Genomic DNA, 24,731 nt, shown 5'->3' on the forward strand with positions numbered 1-24,731 from the left:
GTTTCACCATTTAACATTTGAGGAAATTAAGATTAAGTGCTTAGTGTGTTCGTACATAATTTGCGAGAAACTGCTTATTCTCGTGCTTCCTCGACCATTCGTTTTTTATTACACAATTACACTTTGTTTTCCACCCTTAAAGGAATAATGAAAGAAAAGAGGAAATCAGCACTTTAAGTTGGATATAACCAGAATGGAAACTAACGAGCCCGTGATAAATATCGCGGTGCAGGTTTGCTGCTCATCTAGTGGTGTAATCCATATAAGCGCGATTTAAAGGAACACACACTAGATGTGGGGACTCTCCTGTAATGTGGATTTCTGCTGGAAGCGCCACATGCTGCGTCAGGCAGTAACACAGAAATAAGTTTATTGTCCAAGTCGCTGGGAGGGTCATGAGTGATGTGCTGCCCTCACGGTGTGGCTGATCTACACGGACCCACTCGGTTCATGACAGAAACATCTCACGGTTCTTCAGGAGGAGCTCCGGCGGTTTCGAGCGCGTTTCGGGCGTTTTCAGGCGAAGATCTAATATATCAGCAAACCAGCGACTGGTCATCGCTATATATGTGTAACTAGTGTTTGGTATCGCCTCTCCACCTGTAGCTAGGTGTGTTTTAAGCTGGGTTTAGCTCAACGTTAGCGGGCGAACACACTTCCTGTATCGGCGGTGTTAGGCCGAGCTGACCGCCACAGCCGCACTCACACCTGTTTCCTCAACATTAGCAGGTACGTGTCGTTTCACCCACATCTTCGTCTTATTCCCACCCCGCTGTGCTTTCATCCCCACCCCGCTGTGGAAATGTTGTCATTTCTCTCACTAACGTTAGCTGGTGTTAGCCTCCCTAGACACAGCTGATATCTAACACGTTAGCCCGCAAGCTAACGTGAACGGAGACGTACGCGCTCGGACATGTTTTACGTGGGTGTCTAACGTGTAGAGTCGTGTGTGGACGCGGTTTTCCCGAAGGTCCTGCTTTATAAGACACAGTGTGGGTCACGTTTGGGGAGGTTTATCCAGCCTGAAGTGAGACGTTGGCCGCGGTGGTCTCCGTGCTGAGGCGCCGTAGCTAACATCATCACAGCTAGCCGCGATGCTAACGCTGGGGCGCTCGCGACGCGCATCTGTCATCGAGGATAGCGAACCAACTTTTATGTGTTTATCTCTATGTCTTTGTGTTTTATTATCTCGCTGTTTTATTCCTCCTTGCATGTCTTTATCAATGTCTTTATCAGTTGTTTACGCGTATAAATATTGTGTTCTTTAAAAAATGTTGGGCGACCTGACACGTCAGTTCAGGTAGTAGTTATAACTGCGTTAGCTGGTGCGATAGCTACGATGGGCGAAGGAGGGAGGTGTGTGGTAACTGGTTAATTCGCCTTAAACTGTCTAAAGTATTTTTATGTTGAGCATTTTTATGTTGCTGGAGAACTTGGTGTCACGTATTTTTTTTCCTTGATAAATATACGTCTTTTGATATTTACAAACGTTGGACTGAATTCTGCTGCCATGAATAATTAGACTCTAATATCAGATGCTATGATACCGTTACTAATGTAATAAACCGTTACTAATGTAATAAACCGTTACTAATGTAATAAACCGTTACTAATGTAATAAACGGTTACTAGTGTATTAAACCGTTACTAATGTAATAAACCGTTATTAATGTAATAAACCGTTATGTTCACTAGGTAGCGTAATGCTGCCGCCGCCTTTGTTTACCCGGTACGGTCCAGTTCAGTTCAGAGGCTTTGAACAACCACTCACACCAGCACAGGAGGAGGTTGATCAAGTTAGCTTTATTTAACTTTAAGATTTAAAGAAGGATAGACAATCACCACATGCCTTTACCAGGAGTCGATTAAAAGCACCCACACCCAAAAAACCATCACCACTACAAACAAATCTGTCACTGCACTCTCTTAAAGGAAAATCGAACCACCCCAAAACAAAGGATCGTTCAAACCACTCACCGGATCACCCATTGTGATCAGGCGACCAACACAAATGGCCACCTTGAGCAGCTAAGCCCAGCTAACTGCCCATCTTCACCACTGGCTACTCTAACCGCAGCGAATGCACCCTCCCGCACTTTTTACACGCCTCTCAGGCTCTTAGTAGCTCAGAACCAGACAGACGATGTCCCTTTCTCGAAACACCCTGCTCTTTTATCAGTCTTTCTCTCTCTCTAATTCCCCACAGGTGTCACACCACACCATCAATTAAAGGACCCATCTCCACGACTCACTACACTAATGTATTCAAGCGTGCATCTGTAAAAACTGCAGAAGGTAATGCGTCGATAGGCACTTTCACTGCAAGATGCTGTTGAGTTATTAGAAATGGTCTTGGAATTTTTAAACTAAAGCCTAAATAATAAATAAACACACGCTGGGCAAAATGTTTACCGTTATTGTCGGCTGAACTACAATGATCCGTGGAAAGTTTTACCTTTTACTCGTTTGTCCTCCCTGATGCGGGCTCTGTTGACACTGTTTTTCTCCTTGTAGGAGTGAAGTGCTCCTCTGGAGTAGGATGCTTGCTGACTGCAGTGCTAAATCTGTGGCTTCTCTCTGCTCCGGTGCTGGGAAGCTTCAGTAGCACCATGACTGACATTCACATGCGGCCCATCCTGAGACGCCTCTCTTATTCCTTCAAATGATATGATAGTAGCCACCTGGATAGCATTCTGTGTCAGCAGGAGCCTTGTGTGGGTTCTACGCCTGACCGTAGACCAGTTGCGGTCTGTACAGTTCCGGCCAAGCCTTGCAGGCAGTGGGGCCATGGGGAACAGTTGTGTGTGCAGGGAGGACAGCGATTTGGAGGAGGGAACGGCGCCTCGCAGGCAGGTTAGGCGAGCAGACAACTCTGCCTCTGAGCCCCAGGAAGCCCGGAGCAGTCGGCCAAGGGATCCGGTCCGCCCGCCTAGACGAGGGCGGGGCCCGCACGAGCCCCGAAGGAAAAAACAAAATGTGGACGGTCTGGTGTTGGACACGCTGGCTGTCATCAGAACTCTTGTTGACAAGTGAGTGATTTCTAGTTTTTTTTTTTTTTTTTTTTTTTTTTTGGAGGTGGGCGGGGCAAGGAGGGTATCATTTGCATATTTCCAATCATGGCTTCACTGCACCTTCAGTGTCTGTCAGTGACTTCAGTTCAATTCCCTGGTACGATGAAACTAATATGACCCAAACCAAGTCATCAGAAACATTGTGGGGATGCTCAGGATACGATCTCTAAACATGCAGCTTTCTCTGATGGTGCCTTTAATTGGAACAAAGCACATTTTAGTTCCTGGGCTCATTGGATGGAGACTGTGGAGACACTCCTGCAGCCTTCAGTGAGGAAGGCGTTATTTATTCATTTATTCACGCAGCTTAATTTTTAATATTAATTTCGTACTGTAGCCAAGAGGAGGAGGCAGCGTGAGCAGCTCCTGGTGTTGGTTTGAAGCCCTGGCGTCGTGTCTGCACACTCTGTCTGTATGTTCTCTCACCTTCCCCCGTGGGCAACCTACACGGGCGAGCACCTGCCCACATACACGTCCAGTCGTGGGTGATCATCTGAATGGAGAACCCTCATTTTAGCCTGTTAGGATTGCTCTGTCAATGAAGCCATAAACCTGTTAACTTCTCCACAGAGCAGATTTCGGACTCGGTGCTACTTCCTGAGTAACGGTTACCTGTTTGAGTGATCTTCCTGTAGCTTTTCCATGACAAGTTCACATATGCACACCTACCGATGCTGAACACAAGCACTTTGTCTTGAGTCTTTGCTGTCTCCAGCAGGCTCTGTGTGAAGCCCATACTGTGGCTAGGAGTCTGAGCTTTTAATGGAGGAATGAGTGTTTGGTTGTATCTACTGCCTGTGAATTAGCCAGCTTTGTCCCCACATCCCATAATTATCATTACACTGTTATTACTGGGGAGCCAGAATCGCTAGCACTGGAGCCTTTGGGGATTAGTCTCTCTCTCCTTTTCTCCCTCCCTCTCCCTCTTGCACTCTTGCTCTCCGTCTCAATGTCCCTACGTTGTCTCTCTGCTCTTTAAGCACGATTTGTCTAGACAGTGTTACGAACACATGGCCCTCGCTACGTGCAGCTCTGATGCGACGTGTCATGTAAACAGATCACTAATGCTGGGTGCTGTGGAGCAGACCTTCTCGTGCCTCCCGGGGTCAGTGAGACGGCGCTCTCGTGCTCCAGGGCGACCCGTGAGAGGGGCTCGGCAGATTTACTGGCACTCGCAGAGATGGATGACGACTTCTTTAGCCAAACCCAGCAGAGCAGAGCAGCGGCGCTCCGTTGGCCCGGGCCTGTTCTCCAGTAGACATCAGTCATCCTGCCCTGTGCATGCTGGGTTTTATCATTAGGGTCTCATATGCTTTGTTTAGTGTTATCTTTGTGGAAAGATTGTGACGCTGTGTGTGTGTGTGTGTGTGTGTGTGTGTGTGTGTGTGTGTGTGTGTGTGTGTGTGTGTGTGTGTGTGTGTGTGTTTTAGTGACCAGGAGCCCCCGTACTCCATGATCACCTTACACGAGATGGCTGAAACCGGTGAGTTAAAACACTGCAGTGGGGCTTTCCTACATTGTCACATTCTCACCCAGACTGGCGTGTGTGTGATGTGTTCGGTCCGCGCTGCAGTCTAGTCTGGGTCGGCCCGACTTCTCCAACCCTCAATTAAGTAATTAGGCCGTAATTGGGCACCCGAGACATGGACGCCGCGGAAACCAACGCGGTGTTTGGAGGGAGAGGCTGTTGTCTCTGATGTCAGCCCTGCACTTTGATGCCAGTGTCATGACAATGTTAGATTGTGTTTTGGGTGCTAAACAAAATCTTTGTTGCTCAGCTGCACAATTGTGTGCGTGCGTGCGTGCGTGCGTGTGTGCGTGCGTGCGTGCGTGCGTGTGTGCGTGTGTGTGCGTGTGCAGGCATGAAAATCTGTCGCCGTTCTGAAGTTGAAAAGGGTGACCTACGCGAATCGTGTAGAGGATTTTTTTTTGGGGGGGGGGGGGGTTCGTGAGATTTTATTTTATTTATATTTATATATATATATTAGTGGTGGGGCGTTAACGGCGTTCGTTAATTTGATACTCTTATCGGGCGATATAAAAATTATCGCCGTTAATCTATTCTTAAAGTTGGGTTGGGAACTGGTTCAAAATGGGTAAACAAACTATGATGACTTTCAACTTGATAGTTTAGCTCGGCTGTATTTCTAACCAAATTGCACAGTAGGGGCGAGAACCAGTTTTCAAACCTGTGAATTACAAATCGTACGTGTGTTTACATGGATGCAGCCACGAAGTCGCCAGGTTTGCTTCATGGAAAATTCATTTTTAGGAGCGTAAAGTGTTACCGGAGCGGAGCTCGGAGCGGTCGTTTTCTACATGGTCCTAGTGCTAGATTCGTCGCTATTGAAATATTTTTTTTTTAACCATTAAAACTGCAGAGGACCAAAACCGGCTTTTGAAAAAGTGGGGGGGGGGGGGGGGGGGGGGGGGGGGGGGATATGTCCCCGTCCCGCCCCCAAATTACGTCCGGGAGGTTAAATGTACTAAATGTTGGCTTACATTTCAAATATCATGTTTAGCTGAATAAACATGTTATCAACCCCTTTTAATGTACAGTATGTAGGCTTACAAATTCATGTTTAACTGAATAAAGTGTAGCCTACATTTTATTAAGCATGTTGTTTTTTTTCTTCAAGTGTCAAAGTAGAACAGCTTCCTCAAGCAGTCATTGATGCATTTTGGAAACAGGAGATAAGCCCCTGGTCTAATGCACCCTCTGTATTAAGAAACCCTATCTCAAAAACTGACTTTTAGTCATTACTTGGGTAGCACGCATATGAGCCATTTTAATCTAGATTATTCAAGATTTCAGTGAGATTAATCTAGATAAAAAAATTAATCTATGCCCACCCCTAATATATATATATATATATATATATATATATATATATATATATATATATATATATATATATATATATATATATATATATATTATATTGACTTAATAAGCAAACTGAGCACTTCTGAAATAGGCAATGTCAATGACACAGTAATTTCCGCCCAGAACCATCATAGAGGCCAACTTGCATACAAACGTTTTTCATTCACGTTATTCATTTATTGCTAAGCGGGACGAGAAGCAGGACCTAGTGCTATCTACGCCGGGGACAAGGCAGAAGAGGGTACATTTACCACTACATTTACCAGATCGTACGTTTACCACTACATTTACCAGATCGTACGTTTACCACTACATTTACCAGATCGTACATTTACCACTACATTTACCAGATCGTACGTTTACCACTACATTTACCAGATCGTACGTTTACCACTACATTTACCAGATCGTACGTTTACCACTACATTTACCAGATCGTACATTTCCCAGTGGATTTAATTGGGTTAGTAATGGTTTCAATCATTTTCATATTTTGCGGTAAAACAAAGTTACTGCCATTCGCTACCGCTTGCGTTGAACACTCAGAGCTAGCCACAAGCTCTTGTGAAAAATGGGTAGATAGATAGGCCTATTAAGTTAGCATCAACCCTGTGTAGTTAACGGTGACAAAAAAATAGGACGTAATGGTAATCGTCGTATCCCCCGTGCCGTCACCCGTCAACCCCCCACCGGTCTTCTCACCTTTTTAACCCCTGACCCATTTTCATGCCGTGTGTGTGTGTTTGTGTGTGTGTGGGTGTGTGTGTGTGCTGGTCATCTGAACCATGTGCTTGTTTATTTTAATGTGCAGATTTTCTATTAATCATACCAACAACAAAAGCAACATTTTGATTTCTTGTTAAACATCTGTGCTCGTTCTAACTGTGCTTCTGCGCCGAGCCCAAAGCAGTCTTGGCTGTTGTGGAGCTCTGAATCGGCCTGGTTCTTAGACACTCCTAGGATCTTCTTTGGTAGCAGAATTTGGCAGGTGCTGAGTTAGTTTTCACAACCACATTCTTCTTGCCAGTACTGCCTCTCTCTCTCTGTCTCTGTCTCTTTCTCTCTCTCCGTCTCCGCCCAGTTGCCAGGGTTTCTGTTTCTGTTGACTTTATTTATACATGCATCTGTCGCTTTTGGGGCTGACGTAGCCTGGCTTTGGTGGAGTCAACTGGTTGCTCACAGCCGTGTGGAGGAGGAATGAATATGTGCTACACCAGCTTGAGCAGCAAAAATATAATCACTTCCTAAAAATGCCCCAACTGGGGCAAATAAATAATTGTAAAACAAAAATGCTCTAATAGGCATCTGTCTGTGTGTGCGTCTTGAGTCAGCACATGATGCAGGGGTGGCTAGACTAACTGATGAAGGCTGTGCTTTGGAGAGGACCAGAAGCAAAAGTTTAAATAGTTAAACTGTTTTAACAATTCTGATTTTATTTTTGGTTATAATGACGCATATAAAAAACACATGAGCAAACTCGTAGACAAAGGGTGAGTGTGTTGCCAGTGGAGTGAGTCATAAAGATTGTGTTTCTTTGTGTAGATGACGGCTGGTTAGAGGTGGTGCAGTCTCTGATCCGTGTGATTCCTCTGGGTGACCCGCTGGGCCCGGCTGTGATCACCCTGCTCCTGGATGAGTGCCCTCTACCCACCAAAGTGACTACAAAGCCTTCACAAACACACACCACACACCCCTAGATCTTAGACTTAATGTAGGCCTTGGAGACTGACCCCATGGCATGGTTCATCCCTTTGAACACAGAAGGTAATGTTAACTATAAACATAAGTGATGTTATAAATTAAACACGAAGTAACAAGATCTGGCCTCTCGGATCATATAAACCTTTGTATAGGTTTGTAGCTCAGACTGGTTTAAATATGAACAATTCAAAATTAGAAAGAAACTTCTACATGTTTTCCAGTTCTGAGCTTTTACATTTGGGAGTTTTTGAGGAGTCTGCATGTAGCTGGCTGAGCAGCCTCCGTTAACACAGACTAGCACAACTGTGTTTTGTGTTTTTAGATGCTGTACCACAGCTGAGAACCCAAATGTTCAGCTTTTAAATTAAATTTTTGGTGTTTTGCTCGAATTTCCCCCAGTCTTTAAGTCAGTGCTGCAGTCTGCTAGCGAGACCTTCCACATACTGCTGCAGTCTTGTGAGGCCACCTGCTGTGTCTTTTCAAAGTATCACACAGTGCCACAGGATGGAGGAGCTCAGTGGAGCCCAGTTCTGTAGGAGTGACCCAGCACACACGACCGGGACTGAAGTGGGGGGGTTAAGTAGAGGATGCCATCCTTCATACCCACGGGGTCTCATTCGGTCTCCTGAGGATAGAGCAAAGCCAGTTGAGGCCACGTTTAAGATGGAAATCGCTTGTGTTTAGAACAACACGGGACACTGACAACGTGGAGTCGTTGGTGTGTAGTAATAATCGTTTTGCTGTTCTGATGATCATAGTATCCTTTAACTAGTGTGTGTCTACAATGCCTACCGGCAGGACGCTCTCCAGAAGCTGTCGGACATGCTGAATCTGAGCGGTGCCGTTGCCCGTCAGGACGCACTCGTCCCCGCCAAACACCGCAACACTGCCGCAGTGCTGGGCTGCCTCGCAGAGAAACTCGCCGGTGAGCTGCTCTCCAACACGTCTACGCCTACACAACTCTGTGTGTGTGTGTGTGTGTGTGTGTGTGTGAGAGAGAGAGTTTGTGTGTGCGTGTGTGTGTGAGAGAGAGAGTTTGTGCGTGTGTGTGCGTACGTGTGTGTGTATGTGTGTGAGAAAGAGAGTTTGTGTGTGTCTGTGTGTGCGAGTGTGTGTCTGTGTGTGTGAGAGAGAGTTTGTGCGTACGTGTGTGTGTGTGTGTGTGTGTGTGTGTGTGTGTGTGTGTGTGTGTGTCTGTGTACGCGAGTACGTGAGTGTGTGTGTATCCATGTCCAAGCAGGGCGGGTGGTGTCTGATGGTTTACTGTGTCCTGCTGCAGCCTCAGATGTGGTGCAGTGGAAGTGCTGTGTGTGCACTGGCTCTGACCTGCACGCTGCCGCCCCCTGAGACCAGGACACATGTCCTGGCAGATCTGCTGAGCTTTTTGAACACACACACACGCACTCACACACACGCACTCACACACACGCACTCTCACACACACGCACTCTCACACACACACGCACTCTCACACACACACGCACACGCACACACACACACGCACTCTCACACACACACACGCACTCTCACACACACACACGCACTCTCACACACACACGCACACTCACACACACTCACACACACACACACTCACACACACGCACTCACACACACGCACTCTCACACGCACACTCACACACGCACACTCACACACGCACACACACGCACACGCACTCTCACACACACACACACACACACGCGCGCACACACACACACTCACACACACACACACACACACACACACACACACACACACATCCTCCAATTGATCTCTGTCCTTCTCTTGCTGTCTGATAGTGTCAGTGTTAAATGTCAGGGACTGTGCTTGTGTCACTCAGCTCCACCAGAGTTAAATGAGAACTAAGACATTTATGTCCTACCCCTGATCCTCTCAGGTCCAGCTAGCATCGCACTCCTCAGCCCAGGAACCCTGGAATACTTACTGGAGAGCCTGGTGAGAGATGGGCACCTCACTAATGATTCAACACCACAGAATGTCTCCATAACATTTACGTGTCCTGTAATTCTCTTTTGAACTGAGCTTGTCCTGTGTGCTGAGCTGTTGAGATCATCTCACTATGTTCTCCTCACTCTCCCAGGGCGCCGAGGCCCACCCTACTGTAATGCTCTTCGCTCTTATCGCCCTTGAAAAGTTTTCTCAGACCAGTAAGTCTCTCATCTGTGTCTTTGCATCCTCAGTACTTTTTAAACTTTAAGCTCGAACAGTGGTTGTGGCTAACTGTTCTCGTGATGTCAGGTGAGAACAAGCTGACTGTTGCGGAGTCCTGCATCAGCGATCGTTTAGCTGTCCTGGAGTCCTGGGCAGATCACACAGACTATCTCAAACGCCAGGTTGGGTTCTGTGCACAGTGGAGCCTGGATAACCTCTGTGAGTACACCTGCCTGTTCATACACTTCTCAGTTATTCTTAGATACATGGTCTTGTCGGGTGGAGGCAAATTTTTTATCATTGTTTATTATTTATTGTTTTTCTCTTGCCTCTACATTCAAGGACAATAAGTCAGAAAAAGTCTTCTGAAGTTTGCGACATGCTAGCTTTAGCTGAAGGGTGTTTTCATTTATATTAATAGAGCCACATGTTAACCTGCTGTTTGTACACATCTGTGCCTTTGAGTGATGAGGAAAATGAAGCACAATGTCATGTGGTCAGTGCCTGTAGTCTGAGAGCCATGCAGGGTGTCTTCCATGATGCTGCCCTGCCTGATCTGAAAGGCCAGTTACACACACACACACACACACACATATATATACACAGTGTGGTGTGAATGGTATACAACAGGGGTGCCCACAAGTTTTCAGCTTGCGAGTCGGAAATATCTACCGGGGGGTTGTGAGGTGTGAGGTTGCGAACGAAATTTGTTGAGCGGTGGGGGGGGGGGATGCAGAATACAGCGGCACTTGTTCAAGCCGTGTTACCACACGCACAAAAATGAAACGAGATCCACTCTACACGCTTCACGCTGGGGTTGAATATCTGAAGCCAACCTGGGTGTCTCGGATTCTGTGATGCTCAGATTCAGCAAAAGAAAACTCCACGTCCGCTGCTGTAAGGTGAATCATCAACCGTTGAGTTTGGCGACCTTTGGGTGGATTGTAGCATAAGATACCTCTGTCGGCTGGAGAGATTCTCCTGTTGCCGCGCTCATCGGTCACATTTCATAACCCCGGTTATGCAGGTTATGAAAGTGCTTGTTCAGCGCACGCACTGTCTAATGTGTGTAGGGTTTGTGAGCCAGCAACAACTGAATCTGCTAACTTCCTGTTTCCCTAGTTCTGAAAGAGGCTCGTCCGTTCACTTATGAGAAGGTCAACCTTCACAACATCAACGCCATGCTCAATAGCAATGACGTCAGTGAATATCTGAAGATTTCTCCCAGTGGACTGGAGGTGAGGCACTGGGAGGTTCTGGGAGTTGTAGTTCTAAGTAGAGTTTTGACATATGTGTTCACAAGTGTTCACGTGTGCCTGCATGGTGTCCAGGCCCGGTGTGACGCGTCCTCCTTCGAGAGCGTGCGCTGCACCTTCTGTGTGGACTCAGGGGTTTGGTACTACGAGGTCACGGTCATCACGTCTGGGGTGATGCAGATCGGCTGGGCCACGAAGGACAGCAAGTTCCTCAACCACGTATGTCATTCCTTTGTCAACCCAACTGATTGTGAGGGACAGTTCGGCACACGCAAGATGAAGTCACGTGTGTGTGTGTGTGTGTGTGTGTGTGTGTGTGTGTGTGTGTGTGTGTGTGTGTGTGTGTGTGTGTGTGTGTGTAATAGGAGGGCTATGGGATAGGGGATGACGAGTACTCATGTGCATACGACGGCTGCAGGCAGCTGATTTGGTACAACGCGCGCAGTAAAGCCCACTCTCACCCCTGCTGGAAGGAAGGTCAGGACCACGGCACTGCCTCACACATGAACCCAACCTGGAGTCTTACACTTTCACTAATGCTTATTAGAAACTGGCTTCCCAACAGCAACCACAGCTGTATTTAAATGTTAAAGAGGCTTTGTTTCAATGCTTTACGGTATAGAATGTTTAATGCTGTAGAAACAGTTGTCAGTTTGAGGGCGTGTTCTTTTCTCTACAGGAGATACCATAGGATTCCTGCTGGATCTTAGCAAGAAGCAGATGGTTTTCTACCTGAATGGACACCAACTCCCTCCTGAGAAGCAGGTGTTCTCCTCTGCCACGTAAGCAGCTGAGTGTCACTGTGTGCATGAGTTCTGCTGATCCACACATTCAGAGTCAGACTCTCAAGCCTCCCCCTCCTCTCCTTCAGGTCTGGCTTCTTTGCGGCGGCCAGTTTTATGTCCTACCAACAGTGCGAGTTCAACTTTGGGGACAAGCCCTTCCGCCACCCGCCATCAGTCAAGTTTAGCACCTTCAACGAGTTCGCTTCTCTAGCCTCTGACGAGAAGATCATTCTACCCAGGTACTTTCAGTCCTGCGTCGAAGCGTGGCTGTTGTGGGAAGGTGAATTGCTGGCAGGGGTTTCCCATTGCCCCTTTAATTGATGCGTTCTTGTTTTTTCTCTCCTGCATTTAAATGCTGTGACTCTCAGACATCGACGGCTAGCCCTTCTGAAGCAGGTTAGCATCAGAGACAACTGCTGCACCCTCTGTTGTGACCAGATTGCAGACACAGAACTGAGGCCCTGTGCACACAGGTACAGAGATCACCTATTGTGCATCACCGTTATTGGTGTGTATCTGAATAATACCTCACTGCACTGCATTGAGACCGTACCAGGTATAATTCACAAGTGAGGACATATCTTCAACAGACATATCTTCAACAGCATTTGCTTAGCACTTGATGTTTCCAATCTTGTTTTATCTTCACCAGTTTTAGCGATACCATTGATAGATCTGTGCGTATGTGTTGGTGTGTCCTGTCTGAAGTGGGATATGTATGGAGTGTGCCTTACAGTTGGAGACGTGTCCGTTGTGCCGTCAGGACATTCAGACACGAGTGAGACTCATTTCTCACGTGTCCTGACACGAACCCCCGAAGGCCAAGACATGGATGGTCCCCCACACCCTCTGTCCCATCCAGTTCTGTCCAAGAGAGCCAGCCTGACCAATAGAACTACGATGCTGTTTTAGGATTGGAAGCTGCAGCACTGAATGGTGCGAGGAAAGAGAAATGGAATGTTTATTTCAGAGAGAGGGGGAAAGAGAGACGAAGAGGGAGAGGAATGAAGGAAGAAAGGATGAGAGAAAAATGTTCATCTCTAACGAGGACCATGTGAACTATCGGAAGGCATTCTCTGGTCAGAACACGAGATATGGAGCCAGACTGGGGAGGTTATAAATGCCTCTGAGAGCCCAGAAAGATGCCAACAGAATGCATGATGAACAGTACATGCATTGTGTATACAAATTATCTGCCTTGGACACTCCATATGTGCACTGAGCAGTGGTTGAATACATATCTCTGTGTTCAGACGTGTTACATGTATCTGTGAATCTCCTTGTTTTAGAAAATGAAACTGAGGTTGAACAAGGGTAGCTGTTCCATAACCAACGTTTTCTCGTTGATGATGATGCAAATGCCTGACTTTGTATGAGACAAATTTAATCCTCACAGTTTTTCCATATCATTCATCCTGTCTCTGCTGTACTTGAAATAATTGTGGGTTGATTCCCTTGCATTCTCAGTAGGATGGAAGTCGTGGAGTACAGTGCTATTAAACAGATTTTCATAGAGCACAATGAAAGTCCTCTTTAGTGTAGAATGGTAAACAATGCATACACCTGCAGAGGATAAACTTTAACCTGCAGTCACAGAATGTTCAGGTTGCAGTGGTGTTCATTAGTCTCAACCCAGCCATTCAGTTATTTGTATTGCTTACCAAAATTATTTCTCATGCTTACCCAGATTATTTCTCAAGAAAGATGCACATATCTGCCACTTGGATTTTTAGATTAAAATGTGAACTTTCTAAAGTGGCCAATGTTTGAGTGAATCCGAAGAGCTCCCAAAGATAAGGGTGTGACTGAATTCAGAATCTTTCTTTTCTGAACTGTGATGTTTGTAATAAAAGTATGTTTTATGTGTTGAATGATGCTTTGCTGTCAATTATTTACTTAGATTTTCATTTAAGCTCCTCAAATACGACCCGAACTTGGGATGCATCCCAATGCACTACACGAAAGGAACGTATAGCTTACATTTTAGAAATCTTTAGGTGAAAACCTGAACTGGTTTGACAAAAAATAGTATACAAAACCTAGGAATATGAAGGGACACATGGGACCGAAAGAAAACCTTTTCGGACACCGTTTGCACGGCTCGTACGGCAGTGGGCGGTAAGCGCTCCGAGCGATTCCGTCCGCAAACATCCAACCAAGGAAGTAGAACCATCGGTTCTGCTGATAGGCAATGAAGATTCACTTGTAGTGCAACTCGACTAGCCCTCTTGATATATTTAAGGTACTATTAAAGTTAGCGTTCATTTGTTTTATTACTAGAAAGGTTCATCTGACAACGAAACCGAGTCTTCAAGCAAGTCTCCCCGTCCTCAGGTAACCGAGTCAGACCCACTGAGCTCACGCGCTAGCTAACGTTACCTCTGGTTTCTCTCAGGCGCCTAGCCGCCAGTGTTTAGCTAAATGACCACATATGTTTAATTTTTACAACTTCCCTGCTCATTACGCGATTTAGCAATTGACACATACAATATCCACCGCATTTTCACGTCGCTAACGCAAATATTAACGTTGGATTTCGTGCTAGCGAGCTAACGTGTCTCTGGGCTACAGATATCGCCAAGTCGCCCAGCGCAAACAGGCCACACCGCGGTATTCGTTGTTTTTAAAAAGTGAATTAAACGTATCGGCGTTGTTTAACCAAACCGCCTAGTTGGATCTGTGTGGTTTCAAGGTGTAAACCTAGCCTTCCCCCCCATCCCAGCGGTTGAACCCGTAGCTGGTTAGCTAGCGAGCTACCCGCTACACCAATGTCGTCGTGGGCTGGGAGCGCAGGCGGCAGGCGGCCTCCGCCTAACCTCAACCCCAACTGCGGGTAAGTGCAGCTCAAATGGGATAGCTTTCGTACTTAAACACGGAACACCGGTACTTTACGTACTAGTTCGTCGGTGAAATGCTTGTACGCATCAACTTGGCAATTGCCTGTAACCTTTAAATGTTTTGGGGCCTGTGATTCGTGTGTTTGACTTGTCGTAGTGGACCGAAACCTCTTCGTGCTTTCCGGAGACAGCCGTATCCTCCTGCTGGGGACAGGAAAGACGTGCACCACGAACCAGAAAGGTAGATATCGCTGTAGTGAACCATGAGCCGGTGTCCGTTGGCTGGCTGAGTTTAGATATTAACTTTAAAAAATTCAGTTTTGGAGCCAGTCTTCCAAACACGTCAAGTCTATCTGCGACTACAAAGGTATTTTTAGTGGGTATTATCCATTGCCAGGGGACAGTAGACAGGCTTAAATTGCAACTCTGTTCATTTCTGTTTTCAGCTATGAAAATGTGGGACAAAGGGACGATTACTCTGGCACTCTGGACTATAAAACATATGAGCTTTCCCCTCCTCAGTCCCACCTTAAACATCATCCAGGTGCGGCTCTTGAGAGGAAATTTCCTCACACACACACACACACACACACACACACACACACACACACACACACACACACACACACATTCTCTGTCCTGTCAGCGTGCTCCTCTTAACTGTCGAAAGACTCATAGACTGAATCAGAGTTACATCTAAGATTCGTGTTTCGTTTGTGCCAGATTTTGAGTTTAATTAATGTCTCAGGATAATTTATATTTTTTTGGTTTATATTCTGTCAGTTGTCTCCCCAGGGGATGGAGACAAGCGTGGTGCTCTGTACCAGAGACTGTACCAACAGTTCTATGGAGATGGTGCAAAGAAACCTGCAGACTGTGTGGTGCTGTCTGTGAATAACCAGAACCTGTGAGTAACTGTCACACAGGAAAACAAACAGCCCCAGTTTTAAATTCTGATTATCATGATGTTGAAGTATTTTTCCTCTGTGTGCATTCAGCACTTAGCAGTGGGGAGAGGTGCCGGTGTGAGTTTCACCTTACTGAGCTGAGCTTTGAAGTGTCTGCACATGCTCTGTTGTCAGAGCATCTCTGATGAACCTCAAAGTATAGCACCTGTGTGAGAGGCAGCCAGCCACCTCTGCACCCTTTTGGACGTTTGTTTGCACAGAAGCAGTTAGTTTATTTACATTTTACATTCATTTGGGAGACCAGCTGACGTCCACACATTCATTTCGTGCACAAAATCACAGTTCAGAAATACTGACTGTCGACTTACAGCCATTTTATAAAACCTTTGCAAAAATACAACAAAAAACATATAAAACTTTTTGTATCCCTAGGGGAGAAATGCATTTTTTAAATTGCTGTAAGATAAATTCTAAACATGAAATATTTATCTTCATAATGTAGAATTGTCCTCACATCCAATGCATCCACCTATCAGCTTTTGCAACTAAAACAAAATAAAAAAATCCTATTGTGATTGTTAAATGGGATCTAGTTTGAATTCTTACCTTTTCAAAATGAGACGTGTTTAATACTTGGATTTAGCCCCTGCTGTATATGTACCAGCTGTTAAAAGAAGTAAAAGCAATTTGTAAGTAATTGTATCACCTACTTAGAGTAGAAAACATTAGTATTATCAGTATTTGCACCAGCAAAGACCCACAAATCCATGGAAATCTAATCAAGTAGCTTGAAAACGCAGACTCTAATGTTTTTTATTTAAATTTTATTAGAGAGACATAATTGGACACTAATTGGTGGCAATTTAATTGTTTTTAAAGAAATCTTTCTGGAATTAAGATTTTTTTTCAAACTATTGAAATCTCATTCAGAAAAAATCACGCATGCTCACACTGCTAAATACTCAGTCAAAACATTCATGCATACATAATAACAATTCATCTGTCCAATGGAAAAAAAACATTTTGCACTCGAGATTAACTGTTTGTTAAATATTCCCTCATATTATTTACTATAGTTTAGTTATATTATTAACATTTGTTATAGATGATAAAATGCATGTAATTGTCTTTAATTCTAGTAGAATATTAAGAGATTAGTACTGTAGTCTGATTTACCAGAGGGTGTTGAGGATGTGTACGTCAGCGCTCTCTCTGAGCTGCACCCACAGCCATTTGTTATTCTCAGTTTCTACAACAAACCAGCAAGTGTGTTTATCAAACATTGTAATGATCTATTTAAAAAAATAACTGTTCTGTTGGTGCTTTTAGTCATATTTCCAATGCTGCCATTCAGTAAGAATCAACACTCAATGTAATATTCAACCTTGCTCTGACACCTAGTGAATGTCTGTAATGACAAAATAGTAATAATAGTAATGACAAATATTAGCTGTAATTCATTGGAAATTCAACTGAAATATGCTTTTAAAAAATAGTTTTGTGTGTTTTATTCAGCTTTACACAAGAACAGAATCATACAATATCAAGCACACGTTGACCAAGTCTCACATCACTAGTGGGCCTGCTCCCTCGTTCCTATATATGTCGGTCCTGTTCTCCACCCTCCCACATCTCACACATCCCAGACGGCTGCCTCCTTACCCGCGCACACACACACACACACACGCCTCCCTCCTTCCCTGGTGCATGGAGGTCAGTAACCAGCTCTCTTCTTCTTCTTTCAAAGGGAGTACCCCAAATCGTTAGGCCACAGTTTGCAGGAGCGTGGCCTCTCGGTGGAAACGCTTTACCTGCAGGCGGAGTCAGGACTGACCCGAGCCCTGCAAGATGTCCGCTCAGATGGTTCCCCCTTATGTATTCTCGTCGAGCAGACTAATGTAACTCTGTCCTCGTGCACAGTAATCATATTTTCAGAGTCCCTCAAAAGTAAGTCCCCACTGCCACTGTTCATTTCCCAGTAAAAGCAACTGAACTGCTCATAAATTGCTCTCTGTATATAGGAAGCAAATAGCACTGATATAGTGGTGGGCATCTTTATGATCATGGTGACCTTTATGTCTAGAAAGTGTTTAAACCCAGTGTATAACTTCTTAAATACTCCTGTGTAACCTCCCTTTGATCAAAACGTGTACACAGATTCATATGTTAGAAAGGTTCTCTGTCACCGTCTAACACATCACAAACATGCAGACATACAATAACAAACCCAATATCGTATCCATGACAGCCCCTGGTGTCGGTGCTTCTCAGTTTAGTTCAAATGGTGAACAGCAGACCGCTGGTCATAACAATTCCATAATATGGGACCTTTTTTATTTATTATTAATATTATTTTTTAAAAAGTATTTGGGCTTTGTAGACTGGCCTCTCAGGTATGCTGAATGATGGTCCAGGTTTAGAAGGTCCCCAATCATGTTTTAAATTCCCTGGTGCAAGTTATAACAAATGTAGAGCGCGCTCCACACTCCAACCAACAAAGTCTCAAAGACTTTTTATGGGTCAAGTACCCAGTACTCTACGGTGACCTCTAGTGGAGGAAAATGATAATAAGTCCTTGTTTGTCTGATTTCCCTCAAACCCATATATCATTCAACCCTCTCCATATTATGGGTATAAAACAACTACCACGCACACAAACAGCTTTCTTTGAAGATATAAAAACCAAATGGGTAAACCATTAAGTCTTTAAACATTATTCAACCAGTTTCCTAAGCATACTACTATAAGCAGATATAATGCAACTGAATTCAAGAATAACAAAATGCCCTCTTTAAAACTGCATTGAAAATGGCCCAAATGTACATTGTTAAAATGTATATATCTTTTTATCTTAGACTTTTCTCTTTATGTTGATGTTAAATAACCTAAATGGTTGACCATTATAAACAAGTTATATAATTCTAGATACTTTTATTTTGAAAAAGTGAATGCCCACCACTACAGGAAGGTAGTAGATCTTTTAAACCCACTTCAGGTATTAAGAGTTTAATCTTTAGACCTCCAAACCCCTTTATATGCATTTTTCAATTTTGTTAAACTGCTTTTTGTAACATACTTCCAAAAAAGTATTACAAGTAAATATTTTCAGTTAAACCCCTCATTAAATGCTCACAAAATTCAAATACTTCTGTAATCTGTATACCAGGTTATTCCTAAAAATTACACTTATGCTCTTATCCAATTTATTGAAACTTACTGGTTCCCCTTCAAGCTGCTTACAGAACAAAACCCACAGCACACGCACACCTTACTTACTCAAAAATAAGTTGTGACCTCAGCGTTTGCATGTAAAAGGTGAAGCCTCTAGTGAAGAATATCCTGAAAGATTCCTAATTGTTTAAGGCCGTGTGTAAGGCACCGCCGGCCCGCTGTGAGTCTGCAGTCTTTAAACTGCCACGGTTCTCGCTGTGCACCATATGTGCCCCCCTGCCCCACTCTCCCGCCCCCTCTCCCGCCTGAGTGTCTGTTGTTGCCCCCCGCAGTTCACCGCAACATGCCCAAGGAGCAGGCCATGGAGTTTGTGGCGGTGGAGTTTGGGCGTCTGGGCGGCGGGCGGGGGCCACGTGACCCCGCGGAGGCAGGGGCGCGGGCGGCCGAGCTGACGGACGACTACCTGGAGCGTGCCAAGCTGGAGCGGCACGCCGTGCCTTCATCCACGCGCCACCTGCTCTTCCTCATGGCCGAGGGCCTGCACCTGTACCCGGAGGAGCTGGCCACCGTTGCCGAGTACGTGCAGAACCGCCAGGACCATCTGCAAGGTGGGCAGACGGGGAGAAGAATACTGGCTCACCCACAGAGGCGCTGTCGGGAGTGTGTGTGTGTGTGTGTGTGTGTGTGTGTGCGCGCGCGCGATCCAGAGTCACTTGCAAATATTTATCAGCATGAGGGTGTCTGTGTGTGCTGTTTTGTCTGAGTGTGTGTGTGTAAATCCTTTGTCTGATTCATAGGAAGTTCATAAGAACTTCAGCAGTGTTGTATTGATCTCGGTGTGGTTTTGTGACGGCCCTTTCTTCCTCCATCACTCTCGTCTCTCTTCTGCCCTGTGCAGCCTCTGCTTCCACTGAGCTGGAGAATGAGGAGGGTGCGGAGACCCTCAGCAGCCTGCCTGCCGTTCTGAGCGGACCTCCGCCCCTTTTGCCGAACCCCGTGACCCCGGGGCCGAGCCTCAGCGAGCACACCACTCTGCCCGCAGGCGCGGGAGAACCTGGCCAGGGCCATCTCCTGGGTGTACCAGGTGGTTTTATTAATCCTTCATCTTCTTTATGAATAAAGTGTAGCGAGAATGCATGGGGGTGGAGATGTCAGCGTGCTGGCTATAAACTGTCAGATGTAAGATTATAGTTCTGCACTGTCTGCACTTCTCCCTGAAACTACTCTGCCACCTAGTGGAAAGGAGTCACGTTATGAGTCACGTTATGTAATTGATATGCACTTTGTAATTAGACAGTGATGGACATTCTGCAGCTCAGCTGTGCGTGTGTTTGAATCACCTTTTTTTTTTTAAAAGAACATTTCAGACTAAAAGGTTTTTGTTTCGTCACCCAGACTCCTATCCAAAGACCAAACCTCCTCCTCTTCTCTCGGTGAGTGTTCTTCAAGGATCCCCTCACCGACCAGCTGCAGCACCTGCCCCTATGCCTCGTGGCCCCGCCCCTCTGCCTCGTGGCCCCGCCCCTCTGCGTGCCCCTCCTGCCCTTCACGGCCCTTCCACCTCTCATCCTCCCCCCTTTGGTCCCCCATCGAGAGGCCCTCCAGCCCCGCGGGGGCCTTCTGCGCACCACAGTTTAACCGGTCTTAGAGGTCCGCCGGCTCTTCACGGCCCATCCCAGCAGGGTTCCCCGGGCCCCCACGCCCCTCCCACCGGGCGTGGACTTACCGAGCACGCCCCTCCCACGGGGCGTGGCCTGAGCGAGCATGCACCCATCGCGTTCCATCAGCCTCGCGGGCTCCTGCATCCGCGTGGCCCCCCCCTGCTCCGTGGGCCTCCCCCCCAGAATGGCCCTGGAGGGCATCGTGGTCTCCTGGCGCCCCATGGCACACGGGCACCTCCGCCCTCACTCCTGAGCCTCCACATGGGGAACACTGCAGGTGAGACCTTGCGCTCTGCCCCGATTCAGAAGTACAGAGTTTATTTTTGCGACTGTACCTTGAACACATGGTTTGATTTATTTTTATTTTTTTATGGATGTATTTATTTTGCACAGAGCTGAGGGTGTTTGTCTCCTCCCCAGGTCCTCCCCCACGCCCTGCACGACGTCTGCTGCCCTGACCTCTGATACACCTGAGATGTTCGAGAACCTACTGCAGCCACACGGACAAATCGTTGTTGTTACTCGTCGTCTTTTTGTATATTTTTATTTTCCTTTTAAATTTCCTATTTTATTTTTCTTTGTAAATTGCCTTTTTATATATATTTTTTTCTTCTAATTGTCCAACTTGTTTCCTGTTTATGGAATGTGTCCATACAGTGTATTGTTGATTAAAAAAATATTTTTGCTTCAAGTATTTGTCTTTGTTGTATTTCTGTTTCCTAACCCAAACGCTGCTTTTATAGTTGCTGGTGAGTTTAATCACTCAAACATGTGCCAAGCTGCTCACTGGAATTTTTTACAGCCAACGTTTCAAATCCACCTCTTCCTGTATTCTGTACATACTTCATAATATAGTTTCTGTACATGTTTCATAATATACTGCACATACTTCATAGATTCTGTACATACTGTACGTCCTTCATAACGTAGATACTAATGATGTACATCCTGCTCTTGCTGATTTTGCACTTGGATGGTTAGATGCTGAACTGCATTTCGTTGCCTTGTACCTCTACATGAGTAATGACAATAAAGTTCGATCTAATCGAATCTTTTTCTTTGTATGCCGCTGGTATAAACCTGCACATTTATCTTGAAACCTCATCTTTAATGTCCAGGCATGCGATTGGACAGGTCACCTGTCATTAATGTGTCTGACCTATTCAATTATGAACCGACTTGCCCATTACAGGAACCAGAACTATTCTAGACTGATAGGCAGAAATTTGACAGTCATTTAGCTTCCTTCTTGAGTAACAATTCCAAACTCATTAACCTCCCTTTCAGTCCTGAATATTTGGAAGCCCGAAACCAAATAAAGGCATTGATGGGTATTAAGTGGCCCAGCGTGTACTGACCCACAACATTCCAGCTTCAGCAGGCTGGCTCTGTAAAATTCATGCTGTTTATGCCAAACCCCCACCTCCCATCCCCACCCCCCACCCACTCCACCTCTGCCCAGTCTGCATGTTGCAGCACACATCGAAATTCACTAGACTGAGTCGTCCTCGACTGTCCAGCTAGTGAGACTGTGTTCAGTGTAGCATCACGTTCCTCTTCTGAACCCAGTTTGGGCTTCTGCTGTTGTAGCCTGTCTGCCTCGACATTTTGACACGTGCCCTCTGAGATGCTTCTCTGCTCACCACTGTTGGACAGAGTGGTTATTTGTTACCATATCCTACTTGTCATGAGTTTATGCACTGGCATATGATTGACTGACGAGTATTTCTGGGGGCAGGCTAAAGTTTTTGTAATGTTCCAACAAATGGAGCAAATGTGTGTCCTTTCGCAAAAAAGGAAACGCAGCTCTACTGCAACTCTACTAATGTTCAGCTCGTGTCGTAATGTTAAATGTGTTCAGGGTATTAGCCAAAATGGTCTGGCCAATTAAATTACATTCTAGCACTGCAAAAATCTGAATGAGTGAAAATTTACCAATTATAGGCTACAACCTAAATTATTAGGAAGACTATATTCAACATGCTCATGAGGTTAAAGTAGGCGTTAATCATAGCAGCAATGCAATGACATTAAAAAATGACCACTGCTTGGCTGTCCCTGGCCCACAGTGAGGCCATGGCACTCCGGTACAGCCTGGCCCCAGTTGACCAGCTCAGAAACGCCAAACTCCTGCCAATGGCCAATCACAGCGGTTCATGTTAGTGAGGATGGCAGTAGCCAGCAGGATAAACGCTTAGGCCACTTCAGCATTTACATGAAATAGTGCTGCTTTGCTTCCTGGAAGTATCGTGTGAGTAATGTGGTTTGGGGTTATATTTTTAACTCAAGCAGGCACCGGGTATTATGGATGTGCATAAGAACTCCTGGCAATGTGGAAAGTAGAGGCATCGGTCTGAAGAGGCTGATGAAATGGTCTCACTGACCACACTTCCATCAGGGTACTGAAGATCGCCACTACCCACCAAGTACTTAACCACATGTTGGCTTTGTCAAAATGATACCAAACAGACCCAGCGCTGTAGCACGGGTCTCTGACATGACGTACTGAAACCGAGTCTAAAAACAAACAGAGGACACAGTGCAGGTTATGTTTGTAAAGACAAACTGATCAGCAGGCCGTGTAATTACTTTGCGCTTATCCAGTATGTGTGCCGTTACTTTCTGAAGCACCAGATCATAGTAAAATTCTACCATCCCGCCCCCTGCAGGGACCGAGTCCTGACTGCGTGAAGGTCATAGCAGTGGGAGGCGGAGTGTCTCCCTGCCAAGCCTCTCGGCGAGAACAGGCCTCCGCACCCCCTGCCACCAGCACACCCACCCTGTCCCCTCTACACATCCTCACAGCTCCCAACACCCCCCCCCCCTTCGCCTTCAGCAACACTGACTTCAGAACCATGCTTTTTATAGTTCTTAACGTGATTAAGCAACTCAAAGTTATGGTGATGTAGTGGGGAAGTAGGTAATAATTCTTGTAGCTTTCTATTAGTATTCCACTGTAGCTTGAGCGTCACAAAACATGGAATAAGAGCAAAGAACATGAAATAAGAACAAAGCCATTTTTCACCCATGCCTGCACCTGGAATATCCCACGAGACACACTCTGCCTCTTTACCGCATCACTGCTAGGGCCGTCTCTTCACACCTGCGGGACTCGTGTCACCCCTCTGTCCAAGACCCTCTCCTCCACCTGCCCACCAGCTGGGGGCCTTGTCCGGTGGCTCTAGCCAGTCAGGTTCCACAAGCCGGGCCCCAGAGGCCCCCAGAGTGCCACAGCTGGCCCCAGTGCTCACCTACACGCTCCCCAGATGGCAGCAGACACAGCACTGCCTTTGCCACGCTCCAGAGGAGGATCATGGAGTTGATAACTCATGCCCGCTCTGCTAAGCAGCTGAGACAGTCCCTATGCGGCAGCACACAGCGCCCCCTAGAGACTCTTCACTGCAGGTAGCACATGCAGAGGAACAAAAGCACTTGGGACACAGGCTGGATATTCAGACACATATGGGACTGGAATAATAAATAACTACTAAATAATATCACTATTATTGTTGTTGCTAGTGTTACAACAATAAGCAAAGGAAAAAAACAAAGCATTCATGTTCAATAATGCAGTGCCACTCTACAACAATACTTGGGTCAACAAAATGGCACCTAGTGTGCATAGAAATTCGATTGCACATAGCCTACGTTATATGCTATCTTACAGGACTTTATAGCCTAGATATTGTATATATAATACTTAAACGTAAGACTTCTGATGTAGAGTTTGGAGTAATTTCCCAGACTTGTGACTGGCTGTTGGTAAAAGTTGTGGCTCTTGGGTGTGGTGAAGGACTGTTTGAGGTTCAGGCAGACCCAGGAACTACACGCTTTCTGGTAGACAATGGTCCACGAACCAATAATCACAATACCAACACAATAAAGCATAAACACTTTTGAAGTAACAGTTCTAAAATTGACCGAATTGTTTTCTCCTCTATCCCAAAAGGAAATCAATAAGCCATGTCTGGTGTCAAAAGTTTACTTAATTAGTTTGGCTGGCTGTTGTAAACTGGTGGGCAGGTTTGCCGTGTATGTTAGCACATTTAGCTAGTTAGCTTCAGTAGCTATAGCTAAAACTAAGCAAGCTAAATTTGGATACCAAAGTATGTTTGAATAGATATGGAGTAAATGGGAGAACTGTTAAAACTACACTATTAACTGTTTAAACCAAAACGATTCCTTTTACCTTTAGTAAACTCATGTTATCACACAGGAATGTATACCTTTGCATCAGATAATATTTATACGAATGTATTCGGGTCTACTGTTTGCATTTATCCT

At 45.7% G+C, this 24,731-nt stretch overlaps 2 protein-coding genes across 3 annotated transcripts; both read left to right on the top strand.

The window, feature by feature from the left end:
- The first annotated feature begins 4 nt into the window (after positions 1–4).
- rspry1 (ring finger and SPRY domain containing 1) lies at positions 5–13,741 on the top strand. Its single transcript, XM_076993634.1, has 16 exons — positions 5–729; positions 2,207–2,295; positions 2,515–3,029; positions 4,502–4,554; positions 7,501–7,613; positions 8,458–8,584; positions 9,555–9,613; positions 9,759–9,825; positions 9,917–10,048; positions 10,952–11,067; positions 11,161–11,304; positions 11,451–11,562; positions 11,765–11,867; positions 11,957–12,109; positions 12,239–12,343; positions 12,579–13,741. Exons 3-16 carry the CDS (start codon positions 2,668–2,670, stop codon positions 12,673–12,675), a joined length of 1,743 nt encoding a protein of 580 aa, XP_076849749.1. The 5' UTR covers positions 5–729; positions 2,207–2,295; positions 2,515–2,667; the 3' UTR covers positions 12,676–13,741.
- Positions 13,742–13,979: 238 nt separating this feature from the next.
- Positions 13,980–21,138, top strand: LOC143497972 (uncharacterized). 2 transcript variants are annotated; one of them, XM_076993623.1, is made up of 10 exons: positions 13,980–14,204; positions 14,593–14,703; positions 14,865–14,948; positions 15,154–15,251; positions 15,491–15,614; positions 17,363–17,562; positions 19,119–19,394; positions 19,685–19,870; positions 20,182–20,724; positions 20,868–21,138. In XM_076993623.1, the coding sequence occupies exons 2-10, from the start codon at positions 14,639–14,641 to the stop codon at positions 20,903–20,905; spliced, it is 1,614 nt and encodes a 537-aa protein (XP_076849738.1). In that variant the 5' UTR covers positions 13,980–14,204; positions 14,593–14,638; the 3' UTR covers positions 20,906–21,138. The 2 variants fall into 2 exon arrangements, with proteins under 2 accessions (XP_076849738.1, XP_076849740.1); XM_076993625.1 differs by having other exon boundaries at positions 15,503–15,614.
- The last annotated feature ends 3,593 nt before the right edge of the window (positions 21,139–24,731 follow it).

The sequence above is a fragment of the Brachyhypopomus gauderio genome, unplaced genomic scaffold, assembly GCF_052324685.1.
Source record: "Brachyhypopomus gauderio isolate BG-103 unplaced genomic scaffold, BGAUD_0.2 sc118, whole genome shotgun sequence".
NCBI classification, from domain to species: domain Eukaryota; kingdom Metazoa; phylum Chordata; class Actinopteri; order Gymnotiformes; family Hypopomidae; genus Brachyhypopomus; species Brachyhypopomus gauderio.